The sequence below is a fragment of the Ovis canadensis genome, chromosome 8 (assembly GCF_042477335.2).
Source record: "Ovis canadensis isolate MfBH-ARS-UI-01 breed Bighorn chromosome 8, ARS-UI_OviCan_v2, whole genome shotgun sequence".
NCBI classification, from domain to species: domain Eukaryota; kingdom Metazoa; phylum Chordata; class Mammalia; order Artiodactyla; family Bovidae; genus Ovis; species Ovis canadensis.
The window spans coordinates 84,239,731-84,260,736 of NC_091252.1; the positions used below are offsets into that span (position 1 = coordinate 84,239,731).

At 43.4% G+C, this 21,006-nt stretch overlaps 1 protein-coding gene across 2 annotated transcripts in view; it reads left to right on the forward strand.

The window, feature by feature from the left end:
- Positions 1 to 21,006, forward strand: part of UST (uronyl 2-sulfotransferase) — a 314,807-nt gene that overhangs the window by 248,821 nt on the left and 44,980 nt on the right. For both annotated transcript variants that reach the window (XM_069598665.1, XM_069598666.1), the window contains exons 6-7: positions 13,803 to 13,900; positions 16,003 to 16,160. In XM_069598665.1, the coding sequence (XP_069454766.1) occupies positions 13,803 to 13,900; positions 16,003 to 16,160 (256 nt within the window). The remainder of the gene's footprint in view (positions 1 to 13,802; positions 13,901 to 16,002; positions 16,161 to 21,006) is intronic.

Sequence of the window (21,006 nt, forward strand, 5' to 3'; positions counted from 1 at the left end):
CAACTAGTAAATAAGAGACCAAGACTCAAACTCAGAGCATCTGACGACAAATCCAGGTTTCCTTCTCTGCCCCACAGCTCTGTCCCATAACTGGTCTAGTGTCATTAAAATCCAGCTGTCCTTTATCTACCAACGTTATTCTTGTCAGAAACATAGGATGGCAAACCATAAGATCCTATATTTTTTCAGGGAGTACTCAAAGTTGAAACGGCGATGGCTAAGCCAGTGGGATGTAAACTGGTCAACTGTGAGTCCTATTGACCTGCAGACATGATTGCTTCACTCACAATTTTTGTTTTATGAATGAAATTAGGAGATTTCACACAAAAATTCAAATTTCTTGCTCTGCTTGGAAAATCAGGTGATTGGGCGATCCCTGGCACAAAATCCACACGGCAGTGACAGGCTTGAGCAGAGTAGCACCCGCCCCCTCCAGACAGTAGGTGGGCTTTCCCAGTTTGCTCCAGGCTTTTCCACTCAGACAGCATGGACGGGTACAGGGCCCCATTCGTGCATCCATGTGATCTGACAGCACTAGTGGGCACTGGGGTTTGCCACCCCTGCTCTAGAACATTCTTTCCTGTGGAGCAGGTATGCGCTGTCTATAACACAGGGCCCAGTATATATTGGAAGCCCAGTAAGGACAGTGTTGAATGAGGGCTATGGATCTTGTAATAGTAATTTAATCGTACACCTTGAGAGCCGAAAATGTTTATCCTGTTCATTACAAAGAATTGGTTCCAACCACCTAAGTCATCACAGTTGATTGTGCCTTTATCAGTTGTTCATGGTGAGAGAGAAAGGGAGAAATAACCCTTCCTTCCAAATATGTTTAATCAGTTTTTCACCAGGAAGACCCTGCCTTTCTTCCTACATATTCTTCCATGTGTGTGTCTAAATGATAAGCATACTTAAAAGTTTAGTCTGTGGAAGTGATCTTTGCATCTTTGGTGTGACTCATATGTTTTAAATTGAGGTGATAAAATATTTGCTTTTCTTTGCCTTTGGTTCTCAGTTTTAGAGACTTGGAGGAAAAAGTATCTGGAAAACTTTGATACTTTAAAACTTTTCATTTTAATAAATGTTTTATTTATGTGGGTAGATAAGTATATCCACTTACAGTATAGTGATTTGAAATTTTTCATTCTTTATAGAGCATTAGTCTATCCCATGGACGGAGGAGCCTGGTAAGCTGCAGTCCATGGGGTCACTAAGAGTTGGACACGACTGACCAACTTCACTTTCATTTTTCACTTTTCATGCATTGGGGAAGGAAATGGCAACCCACTCCAGTGTTCTTGCCTGGAGAATCCCAGGGATAAGGGAGCCTGGTGGGCTGCCGTCTATGGGGTCATGCAGAGTCGGACACGACTGAAGCGACTTAGCAGCAGCAGCAGCAGCAGTCTATCCAGGGACAGATAATACATCGAAAAGAGGAAGAACATCAATAATTGAAAGGAAAAGGAAGTAAAAGAAAAACTATCATAACATAGCCCTTAAAAAATAAAAATTGGGGTTTACATTGATTTGTTAAATGTCATCTCTTAGACACAGCTACACATAATAAAAATATGAGAGAACTGATTACAAGAAGCTTTGAGAGACATCCCAATAACCAGTGTGAAAAAAGGGACTCATCTTGTAGCTTTTTTTTTTTTTTCTTGAATTCTCTGTAGTTACATTTCATTCTGGAGCAGAAATAATCCAGGGAGCAGGAGCAATGATAGGATCAGAAATGAGGTCTCCAGGCAAACTTGGATGGAACATTGCTAAGTCACTTCAGTCGTGTCCGACTCTGTGTGACCCCATAGACGGCAGCCCATCGGGCTCCCCCATCCCTGGGATTCTCCAGGCAAGAATACTGGAGTGGGTTGCCATTTCCTTCTCCAGTGCATGAAAGTAAAAAGTGAAAGTGAAGTCACTCAGTCGTGTCCGACTCTTAGCGACCCCATGGACTGCAGCCCACCAGGCTCCTCCGTCCATTGGATTTTCCAGGCAAGAGTACTAGGGTGGGGTGCCATTGTCTTCCCCGGAACATTACAAAGGTGACAAGTCTGAAGATTCATAAAGGTCTCTCACCCACCAGAAAACAGTCCAAGAGGCCTTAAAGTCATAAGAGAAAGAATGTGAATGAATGAATGCATGAACAAACAAACTGCAAAAAAATAAAGCTCAGGGCAAAATAAGGCAGTAGGAAAAAAAGGCATTCGACTGAGGGTACAACTATTCTTATAGTATTTTTTCTGTTTTTGTGTGTTTTTTTTTTGTTTACTTTTCACTACACATTACAGAAAATTTCAAATATTCATATAAAAGAGAATAGTCCGGTGATCCTCCATCACCCAGTCAATTCATAGTCACTCATGATTAGAGGGTCTCAAGAAACTGAAATTTCCAGTGCATTTAAAATAATCATTCTGACTATTTAGTTTCAATTTCTCTTTTTTAAATCTGTTGTGGATTCTTTATGACCTTCTGAGCTGGGACTATGGGGCCGCAGAAAGGAGAGGCTGGAAGCCTAAAAAAAAAAAAATCCACAAACATGTTGTTTATGCCCTGGATAACCAGAAGTTGAAAGTGTGACTTTTGTGGTTTGTTTTGGCCTCATAGGCCAAGACTATTAGACTATTGGATGTGAAAGAAAGGAGAGGGAATGCTGAACCTCTTCAGCTGGGAAGGCAAAATCATCAAAATTCTATGAGGTTAAGACAGTTGCTGTGGCTTTTAGAAACTTGTGTGGCCCAAAGGAGTCATAAATCATTTTTATGGTATAAAACCCTTGAAGAACATACTTGTTTTCCCAGGAATGCCTGCCATTCTTATACTCACAAAAGGCTCATGTCCCTCAAGAAGCTCAGTTGTAACCTGATTGGTCTGCTCAGCATTGCCCCCGGGAAATACTGAACCATGTAGGGACTTAGCCCATCTCTGAGGCTTCTTTTAACAGGTGAAATGAACAGATATGAGCTGCATGATGCATTTCTTTCCAGTTCATAATTCAACTTTAAAATCTGCAATGGCCCTTCTGGTCCCTGGCCTAAGTTTTAACAGCATCTTTTCCTTCTGGGGTTACATAGAAAGCAGTCAAGAGTTAAAATGTATTTCCATGGTCTTGTTAAGATCCAGAGTGGGGAAGCTATAGATCCTTTAGATCCCCTGGCCATCCACTCAAAGGATACCGTACTACCACCCCTACAGAAAGCCCACAGAATGGTGACCTGTCTGTTTCCTATGTGACTCGGTAGGAGAGAGGGGGAGTAGACCTATCCATAAACCCAACTTCCTGCTTATTTTAAATGTTTGATCCACATCTCAACATTAGTCATATTAGAAGGTCATTGAGCCCCATTGACTGTGTGCTTCCAAATAGAATCCACATAGCCCCTTTCTGCAGGGACTGCTGCCATCCCTAGGCCGGGCTGAATGCTCAGGGCAGAACCGGCAGGGGATCAGGGGGCTGGTTAGCCATGACAGCACTTTCAGAGCTCACGGCAGAGCCACCGGTGGCAGAGGTCCACCACGTGGATCTTTCTGGGCCTTGGAGACTAGGATCACAAAATCCCAAAGTCATTATTCCTCTAAGTGGAGTGCACATCTGGAAAGTACCTTTTCTAGGAGGGGGTAGGATAGAGGTCATTTAATGACATTTCGGTCTTCCACATGTCGACTAAAAAAAGTATCCACAATGATATATCAGTATCCACAATATCATTTAAAGACTTTTTGATTAAAATGCAACAGTGCTTGCTTTCTGGGTTTCACTTTGCTGCTGAATTTTTTATGATGTTGTTTATTGAAAAGCAGCACTGTCTTCTGAAAGCTTTGACCAGATTCCCATGGTGATTTGCTAGGCATAGCACAATTCAAATTAAGATTTCATCATCTTCAAAGGCTACTTTTATGAGCTATAAAAGTGCACCTGCCTGGCTCTGTGTGGGTGCCATAATACAGAGGAGAGGCATGAAGCATTTCTTCCAAAAGTTTAGAGCCTGTATCATACTAATAAAGAAAACCTAGAGCGAAGATTACACCATTTTCATGTTTGTGGTTTACTTCAAATATTGGAACTTTTGGCAACACTTGAAGCAATTAAAAGACTCAAAGTAATACCATTATAATAGAATCATTGCTACGATATATTAATGTCTTGCAGGGTCTGTAAGAAGAATCCTCAACTCACACTGTTTGAGGTCTGGCTTAAACTGTGCTCTGGCCCAGTGCCTCTGACATCCTTATGAAGCAGAAATGATCACATTTCAATAAACATGTGATCTTGCTTTGGCATGGCCTTGACATTTTACCAAGATTCTTTCCTCTGACTCGGCAAGATGCACTCCTTATATCCGTCCCCCACACTTCTGCACTCAGGACTCCTTCCAGTAGAACTTCCTGCAGGAAAAAAAAAAAAAAGGCATGAACAGCCCATGCAGGACCCCAGACAAGATGGTATACTGATTTTATGCTCCCTGGACCCCCAAACACATAACAATGATAGATAGAATATTTAAAAAGGAAATACAAAGAGTGCCCCCAAGGCTGGAACAATACCAGAGGAGTGAGCAGCGGTGGAATCACAGGCTGGCTGATCTCTGGTCCAGACTCAGGTGGTGGCAGCCACGCATTGGGCTCCCTGTCAAGATGGAGGCCAGCACCAGGCTCCATGCCACAGCCTGAGGTGGGCAGCCATACTTCCCTCACTCTCAAGCAAAGAAAGCCAGACAAAAAGGCCACTGCCCTGTCACTGCGACTATGGCTTTTAAAGGGTAACCCTCGAGAGGGAGTAAAACAAAGTCACGGCCTCATAAGTAGGAAGTGAACCAAATTTTTCCTTCTTGGTAACCAGATCTGTTATTCCCATTATTCCCATCAGAGACCTAATAGCCCTCTCTACCTCTTTTTCCTGAGTCTTCCTTCAACTAGTCACTGAATTCAGTTCTCATGATTTATGATTCTATAAAAATTTATGCCTGAAAATTTTTTCAAAATGAACTTTCATTCCCTATGAGAATATCCCCATTATTCTCATAGGATGGGAACTTCAGACGAGACCTGGTCCTGGTCTGGTGCCAGGAGTCCTGATAGGAGTAACTGCAAAACCAGTACAGAAGAACAGGGACTGGAAGGAAGAGAGAGAGGGTGAGAATGAAAATGAATCTCCTACTCAAAATGAGCCTACAGGCCAAATAATCCAAGCAAGCCCATGAAAAAAACTCTAATACCGAGAAAAGCAACAGAATCTACTGTTGAGACAGAAATTCATTCCAGTTATCTTTACAGAGCAATCTGGCAGAGACTTTAAAATAAGTATGCCTAGGAGGTTGGAAAGATAAAAGTGTGAATAACTTCCACGAAGAGCAGGAAATTATATGACAAACACTTGAAGCAAGAACACCATGATATTAATAAATAATTAATAATAAATCTTGAAAATGAAAAATATGGTAATTGAAATAAAAACTTTATGGTCGTGGAAATAAAAGCTTAAGAAATGGAATAAACTTTGAACTGAGTAGAGTGAAAGAGGAACTTTATGAATTAGAAACTAGGCATGAAGAATTGATCAAAACTTCAATTCAGAAATGTCGAGAGAGAGAGAAAGAAACAGACAGAAGGAGCAGTTAAAAGATGTGAGAAAGGTGGTAAATTTCCAACAGTCAGTCAATAGGAGTTTCAAAAAAGAGTGGTGAAATGGTAGGGAAGCAGTATTTGAAGCTATTGAAAGATAAAATAGTCTAAAATCGAAGGTGTGATTCTTCAGACTGAAAGCATACATAAGAATGAACAGAATAAACAAAGTTAAATTTACACTCAAATATTTTGAAATAAAGCTGCAGGATATCAAGGAAAAGGAAGACAAGCGGATGACTAGTGAAAGAAGCATAATTAGGCTGAGAATCAGATTTCCCATCAGTAACAGTAGATACCAGAGGACAGTAGAGGAATATCTTCAGAGTGCTGAGGAAAATGATCGTCAACCTAGGATTTCATAGGGGCTTCGCAGGTGGTGCTGGTGGTAAAGAACCCACCTGCCAGTGCAAGAGACAAAGAAACATGGGTTCTATCCCTGGGTCGGGAAGATCCCCTGAAGTAGAAAATGGTAACCCTGGAGAATCCCATGGACAGAGGAGCCTGAAGGGCTACGGTCCATAGCATCGCAGAGTCAGACACGACTGAAGCACCTTAGCACGCACACATGCAAAATCAGATTGCTTTAGACTATATCAGGGCATCATAGATGTAAACTTCATAAGACAATTCTGGCTGAACGTTTAAAATCAGAATCCCAGGTAAAGTTTGTCTTGTGTTTCATTTCTAATCAACAGCATCAAGGAATTAATTGCCCTCTCTACCTCTTCAGGGGCGTCCCTGGTGGCTCAGACGGTAAAGCCTCTGCCTGCAATGCAGGAGACCTGGGTTCGATCCCTGGCTTGGGAAGATCCTCTGGAGAAGGAAATGGCAACCCACTCCAGTACTCTTGCCTGGAAAATTCCATGGACAGAGGAGCCTTGTAGGCTACGGTCCATGGGGTCGCAAAGAGTCGGACACGACTGAACGACTACACTTCTACCTCTTTTTCCTGAGTCTTCCTCCCACTAGTCGCTGAATTCAGTTCTCATGATTTATTATTCTATAAAAATTTATGCCTGAAAAATTTTTCAAGATGGGCTTTCATAAAATGTCCCACTTGTATAAAATTTAAGGTATCCAAAGATTTCATAAATCCACTGGGGCTAACCTCTGCTTAAAGACATTCTTGATGCAGATATGCCAAACGTTGTATGCAGAAGGAAAGGAAACGATTATTAGGCCCCAAAATTTGCAATTATGAAAAGGAGTGACTGATAATGAATTCCACTTTTACTTTTGAAAATGTTTGTACAAAACTGGGTTGGGCCCAGTGTTTTTACACTAGGATCTGTAGACATTTATTTGCCTAATAAAATAACCACCCAGGCTGGCAAAACTCTGCATACTTGGCAGTCCCTTCTGCCCAGGAGCCTGGAACAGCATTGGCCCAGCAGGTGTGGCTTTCAACAGGTTCAGAGGGTTGAATTCAGGAAGTCTGCCCAGCACTCCACCTGTGTACAGTGTGCCTTCCCGAAGGCCAGGTTCATTCCCAGCTTTTCTTAGGTTCAAAATACCTCTATTCATTCACAATTGATAATGAAAACTAAAATAACCAAGGGATTGACACTATACACCAAAATTATAACATTTCTTTTCAATAAAAGAGGCTATATATTTTTAAAATTAATGTATTTATTTTAATTGGAGGCTAATTACTTTACAATATTGTAGTGGTTTTTGCCATATGTTGACATGAATCAGCCATTGGCATACATGTGTTCCCCATCCTGAACCCCCTTCCCACATCCTTCCCCATTCCATCCCTCAGGGTCATCCCAGTACACCAGCCCTGAGCACCCTTTCTCATGCTTTGAACCTGGACTGGCGATCCGTTTCACATATGGTAATATACGTGTTTCAGTACTATTCTCTCAAATCATCCCACCCTTGCCTTCTCCCACAGAGTCCAAAAGTCTGTTCTTTACATCTGTGTCTCTTTTGCTGCCTCGCATTGTTATCATCTACTTTTGACCTGTAGAATATAGATACTCTATAGCATTTAACACTATTGTATACATATGAAACCTACTCTTCTGCTTGCTGGCATGGGTTTGGTAGCCCTCTTTCCTTTGGTGGTGGTTTAGTCACTAAGTCGTATCCGACTCTTGCGACCCCATGGACTGTAGCCCACCAGGCTTCTCTGTCCATGAGATTCTCCAGGCAAGAATACTGGAATGGGTTGCCATTTCCTTCTCCAAGGGAATCTTCCCAACCCAGGAATCAAACCTGGGTCTCCTGCATTGCAGGCAGGTTCTTTCCCAACTAAGCTATAAGGGAAGCCCAAAGGGTGAGGTAGGGGGAAGAACAGAACTCTCAACATCTTGGGCCTTCAGAAGGAAAGGAAGAAGAAAAAATGTTTTCCTAGACGTGATTTTTTTCACAAGCTGCTCTTTGATCATAGGACCCAGTCATGATCCAGCTAGTAAGATCTGACTTCTTGGGCCCTAGGATTGGAATCACCTGCTTATGTAGGGCAATGGGATGGGTGGGGTGTTGGGGGGCTCTTTCTAGCTGTTCCAATATCTTGAGCCTCTGTGTGCTGGTCTGAAATAATGATTTTCAGATTTAGAAACTTTGTATCAATTGAAACCTTATAAAAAGCCCAATACATAAACCCAGGCAAAGCACAGCTCTTCCGGTTTGGATAGGGCTGGGGGACCTGGAGTCCTGTCCATCTGGGTACACCTCCCCCACCATGGACCATGTATACCTCAACTTTTCATTTTTCTGAAACTTCTTAGACCCTTCCTTTCTGGGCCCAGGATTAGCCATAGGTTTGGAGAGGGCGTGAGGATGCAAGATCATGGAATGAATGAGAAACATACTAGAGACTCCACTTATTTTGTCTTACTAAATGAGCAAAGTCCCAGGCCCACTGGTAAGAGGTATGGAGATCTTTTTGACTGGGGACCAAGGATGCTGAGAATGCTACAAACCACACTATGTAAGTTGCGTGTGCTTTGTCTGCTCAGAGGGTTCACCAGGAGTTGCCTTGAAACTGCTGTCAGGTCCTGAATTCTTCCCCAGCTTCTAGATCCTTTCTTTCTCTACAAGTGGACTGGAAGATGCTAACTCTTATTCTGCCTGGAATGCCGCCAAAACCTGGGCTTCCTATGGGACCAGGGGAGAAGGAAATCGCAGGCAAGGGAGACAGATGAGCCAGGCATGGAATTCCCTACTGGCACAATGTTGCTGCTCATGAACAGTAACCAGCTTTTCAAAATCTCCCGGAGGTTCTTCTTTAAAATGGAGATTTCTAGCCTGGTCCCCAGAGAACCCGTTTACATCAAGCACTCTGGAAGGCCTGTCTGGGAATTAACATTTTTAACAGGTGCCCTGCCTGGTTGTTATTCCCACTGCATTGTCAATAAGAATTCTTCCAAGTTTTTCACCAGGGGGCTGATGTGGATGAATCTGTATTTTAGCTGAGTTAGTGCAGCAACTCTGTGCAGAGTGCATTTGGGCAGAAGAAATGGAAGGAATGCTGCGTAGCAGCAGGTGAGTTGAGCTGGGATTGAGGTGTGGAATGGGTTGGCGAAACCTTTCAGGGGTCAAGTTGCAGGGTGGGGCCGCTGAGTGCCATGGAGAGTAAGGGTGAGAGAGGAATCAGGGAGGACCCGCAGGGATCCTGCTGTAGTGCCTGGGGTTTCCACTGGGTGCTGTGGGGTCTTTGGCACTTAGTGTTATTCATCACAGTCCAGCCAGTGAAAATGTTACGGGAGCAAACCAACAGAAGATGATTTTGCTAAAAGATCAAAGTGAAGGAAGATGAACCCACAAAGAAAACCTAGAGGGTGTAAGTGTACACTTTTTAAAATAGCATAGTTTAGAATAAATTTCAACCAAACTGGTCCTTTTTATTGTAGTTTTGGCAGTTAAATGGACTCAGTTATCTGGAAAGTATATTTATATAAGATATCTCATTTCCCTAATAAATCGAGAGTATGGTCACAGTGGGGTCTTAGGTTTATACCCAGTCTTAAAAGTGAGCTAGATGGGCAGGAGAGCGTTTCGTGGGTTGCCATGGTAGATACCAAGATCCAAGGACCAGATAAGAAAATCATAGATCAAGCACTGGCAAGGGGTCCAGTTTGGCTAAAGTCATCACCATGATGATGACCTTAGAGCAGATTTTAAAATATATATTAAGGTTTTTGTTTAAAGCAACCGTACCCTAGAAGTACTGCGTGGGAAGAAAAAATGAAATTGCATAATCATTTTAAACGATATATGTATGAAGAGAACAAAGGTGACTGTAAATCGACAGGAGATAGTAAAGCCTAACACTAAAGATAAAATGATTAACTCTAGGAGAAAACCAAATGGTCCCAGGGGGCACTGGACAGTGCCCATCAGAGCAGGATTCTAGAGGAGCAGCTGTGTTGACACTTGTCACAGTTGGTGGCCCAGGAAACTGAAAGGTCACTCTCTGAAGATCTGGGTTCCAGTAAGAGTGGACCATGTGAGTGGCCAAGACCAGCCTCCTGAGGCCACAAGTTCTTGAGCTGCCGGGAAGCAACACCACTTGGGCACTGTGGCTAAGCCACAGGCAGCTAAGTGCGTTGGTCTTCACAGCTTGTTTCTGGCTTCCGCTTAGCCTTACACCTGAGTCATCTTTTATTTATGCCCTCCTATAGCATTTCCATAAGCTGGTTGTGGCCAACACCATTCATCAACCTAATGGGCTCAAATGGAACTCTTTGAAATCTCCCAGGACATGTCTTGCTCTAAGAAAGAAAGGTTAACAGCGATTCTTGAACTCGGAATTTATGTCTTCCCATAAATTGACCTCGGGAGGTTATTTGTGGATTCCAATAGAGGAAACTCCTTCCGAGGTCCCTGTGGTCCTCGGCCCTTCCCACCCCCACCAGCTGATGTCCTCTGCCCGCTCCTGCGAGATCCTGGGCCAGGATCTCTGGGGACAGCATGGCGGTTGTATGTCTTGGCTTAGTTCCTCTGCCATTTGTCCATTCATTCGCTGAGTATTTATTGCAGCCCTGCTTTTTCCAGGCAGGGTGCTAAGCACTGGAGACGCAGCGAACAGACATCTGTGCTCTCCTGGACTCACCACCTAAACAAACAATTACACAAGTTCTTATTAAAAGGCAACTGGAAAGTGAACTCGGGGGAGTGCAGGTGCTGTGAGAGTTTCTGTGGGAGGCTTTGGTGGACTCTGTTGCCCCACCCCTGGTGTTAATGCAGGTCTCTGGGGGGCTGACTGTGTATGGGCAGGATCTCTGGTCACCCCCTAAATCACCATCGCATTACTCAGCTGTTTACTGTGAAATGTCAACCTCAGAGGACAGACCCTCTGTCTCTGACAATGACGGCCCTCACTGGAGTGTCCTGTGCCCTGCTTCTCACCCAGCTCCAGGCTCCCTCCCTTTGACCCCAGCCCAGTTACTGGGCGCTCTGACCTGAGGCTTAGGTCCCTGGGGGACGCCAGCTGCCGGAGGATACCTGGAGGGTGAGCATCCTCAAAGCAAAGCCCAGTCACCCGCCTACACAAGTTTTACTTTGTTTTCCAATGTGTTTGTTGTTGTTTAGTTGCTAAGTTGTGTCTGATTCTTTGTGATCCCATGTGGTGTAGCCCACCAGGTTTCTCTGTCCATGGTATTTCCCAGGCAAGAATACCAGACTGGGTTGCCATTTCCTCCTCCGGGGAATCTTCCCAACCCAGGGATTACACCCAAGTCTCAGGTCTCCTGCATTGGCCGGCAGATTCTTCACCACTAAGCAACCAGGGAAGCCCTTTACAATGGGTACCTCTCAAAACTTTTCTGATGATAATACTGAAATACATACATTACAACAAAAGCTAACACTTCAAAGATGAATCAAAGTACAAGTTCAATATATTCCCACCTTCCATTACATCCACCACCATAAATAACTTCTTTGAACAGTTTGGTGTTTATCCTTCCACGTATTTGTGTCCTTTTGTAAACACATGAGTTTATTTTTGTGTTGTCCTACATGTTCATATTGTCCTATAATCAACTTTGTTTCATCGGCAAACATCATGAACAGTTTCCAGGACAGTGTGTGAAGATCCTTCTTCTCCTTTCTGGGTGCCCCGTGTGTGTTTCCTCGTAGGAATGCACCAGAACTGCTCTGTGAATCAATCCCCCATTAATGAACTGTGAGCTCGGCCATATTTTGTTGTCATAAATCTTATAGCAATGAATAGTCTCATACATACATCTCTCTGTGTCAGATTCTTCCTAGAAAGGTATTTTGGGTCTAACATCCTGCATTTTTAATGGGCTTTCATACACAATGAGGTGCTCTTAACCACCCTTCCCGTCACGTATGGCTGGATGTGCTGGCGTTCACTGTTCGGTTTGCTTCTAGTAAGTTCCTCTCTGGGAACTACACACCTCTGCTTCCTACGATAGGCCCAAGTGTTTAACTACAGTCTGTTTTTTGCCGAATCTCTTTATTCCTGTTGAACTGTGTAATTTATTTAATTGTTATATAAACCAAAGAAGCATGAAGGAGAAAAGAAAAGGTTGTCCTAAAAAAAAAAAAAAAGTTTAAGTTTTGTTTTTCTAACCACCAACTTGAACTAAAAACAATTTTTAAATAAGTAACCATTTACACAAATCATATCAAATTTAGTGGCTTCAACTGACTTATAAACTCCACTGACTGTGGGACCATGTTTGCTGAATCTCTTTCTTCCAGTTGAATTCATTATTGGAATTGTGTAATTTATTTAACTATTACATAAACTAAAGAAGCATGAAGGGGAAAAGAAAAAGTTGTCCTAGAAAAAAAGACATGTAAGTTATGTTTTTCCAACTACAAGCTTGAACTAAAAAAAAATTGTTAATAACTAACCACTTACACAAATCATATCAGATTCAGTGGTTTCATCTGACTTATAAACTCCTTTGGCCATGGGACCACTCTTATTCCGCCTTGCCAGTAATAGTTCTGAAAAGCATCCCACAGCTGTTTGTTTTGTTTGTAAATTGGGTTATCTTTTCTCCTTAGAAATACCTAAAAACCAGACGTATCTTTCTTTCCCTTTTTTTTTTACTCAGTCATGTCTGACTCTTTGCGACCCCGTGAACTATAGCCTACCAGGCCTCCATCCATGGGATTTTCCAGGCAAGAATATTGGAGTAGGTTGCCATTTCCTTCTCCACAGGCATGCCTTATCTGGGGTATTCAGTGTAATCTGCCTTAATGAAAGTGGATTTTTAGCCCTCTTTTTCATCTCCCATCAACCCACTGTAAGCTCCAGTAATGCTGACAAAGACCCCACGTTCAGCCTAATAGAAAATAAATTTTCTGTCTGGAAATTACAAATTTGCTATCTGGAAATCACAACTGTTGCCTTTGAAAGTAGAGAATGTCTTGTAGGCAAACATCCACTTTCTAACCTAAGATAACATTAGAAATGGTTTTACAGCCCCTCCAAAATTTACAAACCTTTTATGTGACTATGTTCAATACTTAAGTATTTGTTATGGGCTTCCGTTAAGAATCCACTTGCCAAGCAGGAGATGTAGATTCAATCCCTATGTGGGAAAGATCCCTCAGAGAAGGAAACGGCAACCCACTCCAGTATTCTTGTCTGGGAAATTCCATGGAGAGAGGAGCCTTGTGGGCTACAGTCCATGGGGTCAGGGGTTGCAAAGAGTCAGATATGGCTTAGCAACTGAATAACAACAAGTATTTTTTGGACATGTGGATACACAGGGAAACACATTTCTACAAGGTTGGCTGTATAAGGATCTCTGATGAAGTCTGGATGAACTAAGAATTAAATCATACTGAATCCATTCAACAAATATTTGTTAAATGCCCACTATATACTTTCAAGTTTCTCATAACTGCTGGGGCCACAACTAGCCACAGCCAGCAGGACTGCTCCAAGATGCTTGTGATCCAGGCAGAGACTTCAGGCCACGGGGAAACACAAAAATTCAGTTAACTCAGCAGAACAAACATGCTCTGAAATGCTGGGACCACGTGTGCACCTGCCCGGTGGAGTAGGCTAGTGTGAGGCAAAAAAGAAAATCTTCTCACGAACTCCGTCAGTTTTCTACATCTTCTCAAAGCTTTTCCATGTCATTGAAGTATCAATTTTGCTTACCCTCTTGATGCTTGGCAGAGCCCTGCAGAGACCACCAGCCTTCTCACTGCTGTGTTTTCTCTTCTAGGACATCAATGAGTGTATTCTTGAAAACTACCCCGAGTGTTCCAACCCCAGATTATTTTACATCATTCCGTATTTCTGTGGACAGCACCCCAGATGCAGGTAAAGACTGACACAGGCTCATGACACACTTACGTGGACAACGATGGTAGGAAACCCACCAGCTGGCGCTGCTCAGGCACCTTCTGTGTCCCCAGTACCCCTGCCTTCTGGAATTCAGTTAATATTTATTGCTTATCTCTCAAGATCACATTTGAGACTCTGAATGTCTTATAAATAAGGAAATTAACAAAGCAACGTCTGGAGAGCGCCTTGGGGACCACCCCTAAAGCTGTGTAACTGAAATGCCAATCAAGCTCTTCTTCATTCTTAACATACACCTGTCACTACCCAGCTCGTGAGATAGTAAAACCCAGGGGGGTGCACCCAGCCTGCTCCTCTGCAGTGACAGCTTCACTGATGGGTGTCCTTGCAGGTGTGGTGTGCCTAACTGGGTCAAAACAGGGATGCTCACTTGGAAAATTCCAGAGTGTCTCTCTCCTGAGACACTTAGAGAAGAAGAAAGTACTTTTAGTGATCACTCCTCAGCCTTATTTGGATGCCAGACCCTTCTCTATAAGGTGACTCATTCAGACACTTTGTGTGGTCCACCCACATCCTCTGCATCCCTAGGGAACTTCTTAGGAATCCCTGCCTAATCCCAGTCTCTGAGATGGGGTCCAGGCTACTATGACCCCCTTCCCCAGGTAGTTCTGATCCAGCTGCACTGGAAACTCACTGTGCACTAGACGTGTGTAGCCTCCAGAAGAAATGGTGGTAATGATGAATATTATCTTTGATTGGTGGAAAATAAACCCAGATGCCAGAAGTGACATTTCCCTCCAAAGGAGAGATTGATTAGAAGGTCATTGATTAGAAGGTCTAAAGAGACTGGGGGTTGGGAGCAGAGGACACGCAGCTGTCTTAAGTCGCAGTTTATTTATTCATTGTACTTTTTGCTGACACTGGGGTTGCTGCTTAGTTATTACCAATGTTTTGCTGAATTTACCATTTTGTTTATGGTCAGAATTCTGGGGCTAGACGTGTCGCCTTCATCACAAACTCCTGAGTTCAGGAGGCCTCCCTCACCCACCCCGCCTCTGTAATACATGCCTTCTGCTTCAGGGTCAGGGCATCAGATCCTGGGAAGATCTGGGGCCCAATGTCTCCCTTTCTGACACAATGAATGTATTTATTCCGAGAAACATGATTGTAACTCCTTAAAGTACTTTTTAAATTGTATATTTCCCAGCCTTGGGGCGAGGACTTATGCTTTATCTTGGTCCATGTGTGATGATTGTCAGAACACTTTCAAAATGTCACCTTCTCCCACTTTGACAACAATTATTTGAGCTAAATAAGGATTATTTTTAAATTTTCAAAAAATAATCCTGGCTTCCCAAATCCCCCAAATGGTAAAAACCAGTCAGGCCTGGAGCCTAGTTCCTGAGATCCGCAGGCTGGGTTCCTTACAGTGTTGTCGGCTCAGAGATCTGCCTTACAAGTACAAATTAGGCTGTTTCCCTTCTGTAATAATAATTTTAAAAGTTTGTCTTTAAATTTCTCAAAAGAATAAGATGATTAGCAGTCATGACCTGACACCTATTTTGATTTCTACAGAAATCAATATCAATAAGTTTCCTATGTCTAAACTTCTCCCTTTATGGATTTGGTTTGATCCTTCTATTAAAAAGGTCATTCTTAAAAAAAAAAAAAAAAAAAAAAAAGGTCGTTCTAGGGACTTCCCTGGTTCAGTGGTTAAGACTCTGTGCTTCCAGTGCAGGGGGCATGCGTTTGATCCCTGGTGACAGAACTAAGATCCCACATGCTGTGCAGTGTGGCTAATAAATAAATAAGCCGTTCTAATCAGCATTTGTTGATATCTAGCTGCCTGGGCCCATATAACAAACATTTATTTGGGGCTCACTAAGCTCAAGAGCCCCAGGCCTGGTACTATGCAGGGGCGATAATGCTGGAGGAGAGATGGTGGGCAGGGGCCAGTTGGACCACGGCTGGAGATGCTGCATCTGGGCTGGTCCCTGAAGGAAGTGGGATTTGGACTTTTGTGAATGGGGGCAGGTAGGAGAAAGGAGAGACTTCCAGCATGTTGTTGCTGCATTTGAAAACCAACCTTTGATTTAAAAATCATTTTTCTACCCATAAAGGGAGCCTGGTGAATGGGCCCTTGAAAGAGCAAAACTGAACGTGAATGAAAACTTCCTGCTTGTGGGGATTCTCGAAGAGTTGGAAGACGTGCTGCTTTTACTGGAAAGATTTTTACCTCATTACTTCAAGGGTGTGCTCAGTATCTACAAAGACCCAGGTAACTCCATCTGTAAGCATTTCTTCTCTGTTCTGAAGGTTACTGACTTTGAAAAGGAAACTCAGGAAATAAAGACATGGAATCACCTCCTCTGTTAGTGAAGGGAGGTTCCCCTGGCTTCAAAGCAAGGTTAGAACCACAAGATACAGATCCCAAAGCCTTGAGCGTCAGGGCCAAACAGAAACTCACAATGTTTTAAAGGCCTGATGCTTCCATGTCTCCCTCTGGAAAATGAAACTGGCAACATTCCCGTCAACATTGTCCTGAACGTGTTGCTGGAGCTTCCGTGGATGGAAAGGTGGGCAAATGGGAGGGAGCCATCGTCTGATGCGCTGTCTCTAGCTCTGTGTCCATTTAACAAAAATTAATCCTGACACGTAGAACAGATAAAGTGGCACACTGAGAATACAGTCATGATTTTCCTCTAACACATGCAGTGGTTTCCAAATAGAAACGAGAAGCAGAAGGCAGCAGAGTGATTACAAGGGTTGCCCATGGTGTCGCTGTAAATGTGATTACTTTGAGAACCCATTGTGTATTTCTCTTATTATAATTTTATCTCAAGAAAATGACAAACAACATTGTTTCTGCCCTGTTCTTCTTAATCTACTGCTGCCACAACACTGCCTAGTCACTAATGTATTTATTGTTTGGTTGTTCTGAAACGGGAGGTGTTATTCTGCCTTGTGGAAATAAGGCCCAGGGGAAGGGCTCCCCCACGGCCTCTGCCCCACACGCCAGACAGCCAGGCAGAGACCACGAACTACATCATAAGCAGGTACTGATGTCCGGGGGGACTGGTCCTGTCTACAGGGCCCCTGACTTCTGTTTCATGGTAGGTAGGTGGTAGGCGGCCCTACCACCACCAGGGACTGGTTGGCGGGAGGTGACTGCCTTGGTCTCCCAACTCTCTTATTCAGAGAACAATTCCCACGTACTGATATCAACGACCTCAAGGTGTGCTCTGCAGTGTGTCTCTGAAGCAGGAAGTACGGTTGGAAGAGCTAGAAGCGTAACAAGCTCTGAATGGTCAGTTTTTTAAGTAGGGCCCTCCTTTGCCCATTCAGCACTTCCCCTGGGTTTTGTGTTCTCCTTGGGCACCTTCTGTGAGGTTTATCTATGGTAACACTGAAGGCCCAGCAGCTCCACAGTTGCTGTGCCCTGAAGAGTGGCCACCTCCCCAGAGGCAGGGGACGGGAGACGAGCATCCACGCCCTCCAGCTTCGCGAGCATTTGAGCCTCTGCAAGGACGAGACCCCCGCATTGTCTTCTCACGGCCGCAAACCTGAGAGCTGGCCTCAGATAGGTTAACAGAGGCCACTTGATCTTCACACCAGAACCAGTTCCCCTGGGCCTTTTCAGTCTAAACTCACAGATGGCGGCATGCTAAAATCACTGCTCTCGCCCTTTATAACTGAGTAGACCAGGGGATAGAGAACAGAAACACCAAAGTCTGAGACCCTTAAAACTCTGTAGATTAAACTGACTGTGAAGTTGGATTAAGATGCAAACACTCCACTGGCCAGGTGCTTGTCTTATTTTATTTAAAAATTCAGGTATGTATAGACTTTTTGTAATCCCCTTCCAGCAAGATGAAGAATATTTAGGCCAGTCTCACTGCTGAAGAAAAAGAACTAGTAACAATAATTGAGGAGCTGGTAAAAATAACATCTGCTAGTCAAATGGGCCATCACTTATTCTAGAATGGAAAGATAGTCATTAATTCTTTCCAATCAGTACTAAGGGTTCCAATCACCCACCATTTAGAGAAGTTAAGAACTTCCCTAAATAATATCTCAACTGTTCGTATACCCCACCCATTCATTTCCTCTAAGAAGTTATGCTGAGGAGTAAATTTGTCCCGTACCAAAAATTTAGTCTTTGAGAAATTTAGTCTTGATAAAGTTTTAAAGAATATATTTGATATTAATGTTTGCATTCTGTGGAGACCCAATTAAACATATCTCAGAAGAACTTGATGATAATAAATACTCAAGATGGAATAAAAATGAAAGTTTTTGCCTGATGGGTAAGCAAGAGTACATGCTCAGGTATGTCTCACCAGCCCAAGGGCATTTGTGAGGCGGAGGCAGTACCTTGGAGCAAGTACTCAGTAAACTCTGCCCAACTTGGATGTGAATTTGAATTGGGGAAACCGAAGCCAAAATAGAGTTACTGGGTAAGAGCAACTTCCTGTCATTAAATTATACAGTCTCATTTTTCACTGATCAATTTCAATTACATTTGCTCATTCCTTACCTTTCAAAACTGAGAGGCTTGGAGCCAGCTCAAAGAATTGAAAAGACTAAGATTCATGGTCATCATCCACCAAAATGTGAGCAGAAGGGCCACAGTTTACACTTCCTGAGCCACAAGGGTTAACTGGTCATGAATGCTTTTCCACCTTAGCTCTTAAAAACAGACATGCTGTGAGGTACCAGTATTTTTCTTAGTCATAGTTCCTTTAGGAGGTAAAATCACAGTGGTGATAAAGGCCAAAGTAAATAAGTAAAATAATTAAAGGCAGGAAATAAGTGAATATCTGTGATAAGAACAGCTCTTTTATTAGCATCCCTCATAGATGTCCTTGACCTGGTTAGTAACCCAGCTGTTCCACTTCAGTGGCCCAGTCTAGCATCCAGATGTGAAACTGTAGGACCTGACTTTAACTCACAACTGTCCTCCTTCCTGAGGACTCGAAAGCTCAGGTGTCCAATCCTTTTCTCTTATATTTTAAATACTTTCCTTTACTAGCATTACATTAGTATTCATCTTCAACTTGCTTCCATTACGAATGTAAACATTGGAGCCACAGCAGAGAATTCCTAGATTTTTGTCGACTGTCCTTGTGAATCTGGCCACCAACTACTACAAAGGAGAATATGTGTGATTCCAAACAAATGGCTTCCTTACTAACTTCGAGGGTCTAAGTTCATTCATAAATCAAGTGCTTTGTCTTGTTTCTAAAAAAAAAAAAACAACTGTTTACACTTGAATATTTTTATAAACGATGATGATGTGCCGTGCTAAGTTGCTTCAGTCATGTCCGACTGCTTGCGACCACATAGACTGTAGCCCTCCAGGCTTCTCTGTCCTTGGGATTCTCCAGGCAAGAATAGTGGAGTGGGTTGCCATGCCCTCTTCCAGGGGATCTTCCCGACCCAGGGATTGAACTCACATCTCTTATGTCTCCTGCATTGGCAGGTGGGTTCTTTTACCACTAGCACCACCTGGGAAGCCCAATGATGATGATAAATAGAAGTACAAATTCAAATATTTTTAAACTAGGTATGAATGATAGACTCCTATTAAGAGTATAGCAATGTAAGGTTGGAGTTTATTGGCTTTGCAGTGTTCAAATCTGAGGGTATTAACATACAAAATTTAAACTGGCCAGTTTTTAAAAACAGTTATTCTTTAAGGAAAGAACTGAGTTGGGAGTTCTCTTTATGCAGTGGTTCTGCCCTTGCAGTGGGCTTCCCCTGTGGCTCAGCTGGTAAAGAATCCACCTGCAATGTGGGAGACCTGGGTTCGATCTCTGGGTTGGGAAGATCCCCTGGAGAAGGGAAAGGCTACCCACTCCAGTATTCTGGCCTGGAAAGTTCCATGGGCTGTATAGTCCCCAGGGTTGCAGAGAGTCAGACATGACTGAGCGACTTTCTCTTCACTTCTGCCCATAGGACCCAGAGCACATGCAACTTTGGGTGGTTGATCGCTAGCATCTGCTGGATCTATTATTATGATACTAAGGTATTACATAGAAGGTTTTAAGGCACCTCTTTCTACCTTCTCTTGCTTAACACAATTAGAGAGTGAAAGTGAAAGTCACAAGCTAAGCCACAAGGGAAGCCCAAGAATACTGGAGTGGATAGCCTATCCCTTGTCCAGCGAATCTTCCTGACCCAGGAATCAGCCGGGGTCTCCTGTGTTGTAGGCGGATTCTTTACCAACTGAGCTATCAGGGAGTGCTTTTCCCCTGAAGAAAAAAAAAAAAAAAACCATCCTAGGCAGTCTCACTGCCTCCTCAATTCCCAGGTTTAGTTATGAGGCTGTCGCCACCTAGAGGATATGGCGAGCCCAGGCTTCAGTGTTCATTCAGAATCCGCCCTTCCCTAAGACAGGGACCCAGCTCACAATCTGGTCATGCTGTCCACCCTTCTCTCTCACACCATATGCATTTCTGTCAGGGACACAGGCTACCACAATGATTAGACCACAGGCTCTAGAGTAGACAGCCTGGGTGTTAAAGTCCATCCTCCACCTAACCAGACAACCAGAGGTAAGGTGTAACTCCTCCACCCCTCAGCTTCCCCGTCTATTTAAGACACGTAAACAATACTGTCTACATCAGAAGGTTGTGGTGAGATACACCTGATCAAATCCATGTAAAGCCCTTAGCCCAGAGCTTAACGTATGATAGTGTCAGTCCTCAGCTGCGACCAACTCTTTGTGACCCCATGGACTGTAGCCCACCAGGTTCCTCTGTCCATGTAATTCTCCAGGCAAGAATACTGGAGTGGATTGCCATGCCCTTCTCCAGGTGATCTTTCCAACCCAGGGATCGAGCCCAGGTCTCCTGAATTGCAGGCAAATTCATTACCATCTGAACCACCAGGGAAACCCCAACATATGATAAGTGTTCAAAACTTAACTCTTAGCCTGCCAGCCACATTACAGGAGAGAGACAGGGCCTGTGTCTGGGAGGAACTAGGGCTTCCACTCTCTTTCTGTAACTTCAGTGTGAAAGAAAGAAATAAAAGAGAGAGGAGGAGGAGGAACAATTATATTCTGGCCAATACCTTATTCTTAAATAATCATAGGGGAATAAGTTTAATAGAAATATTAC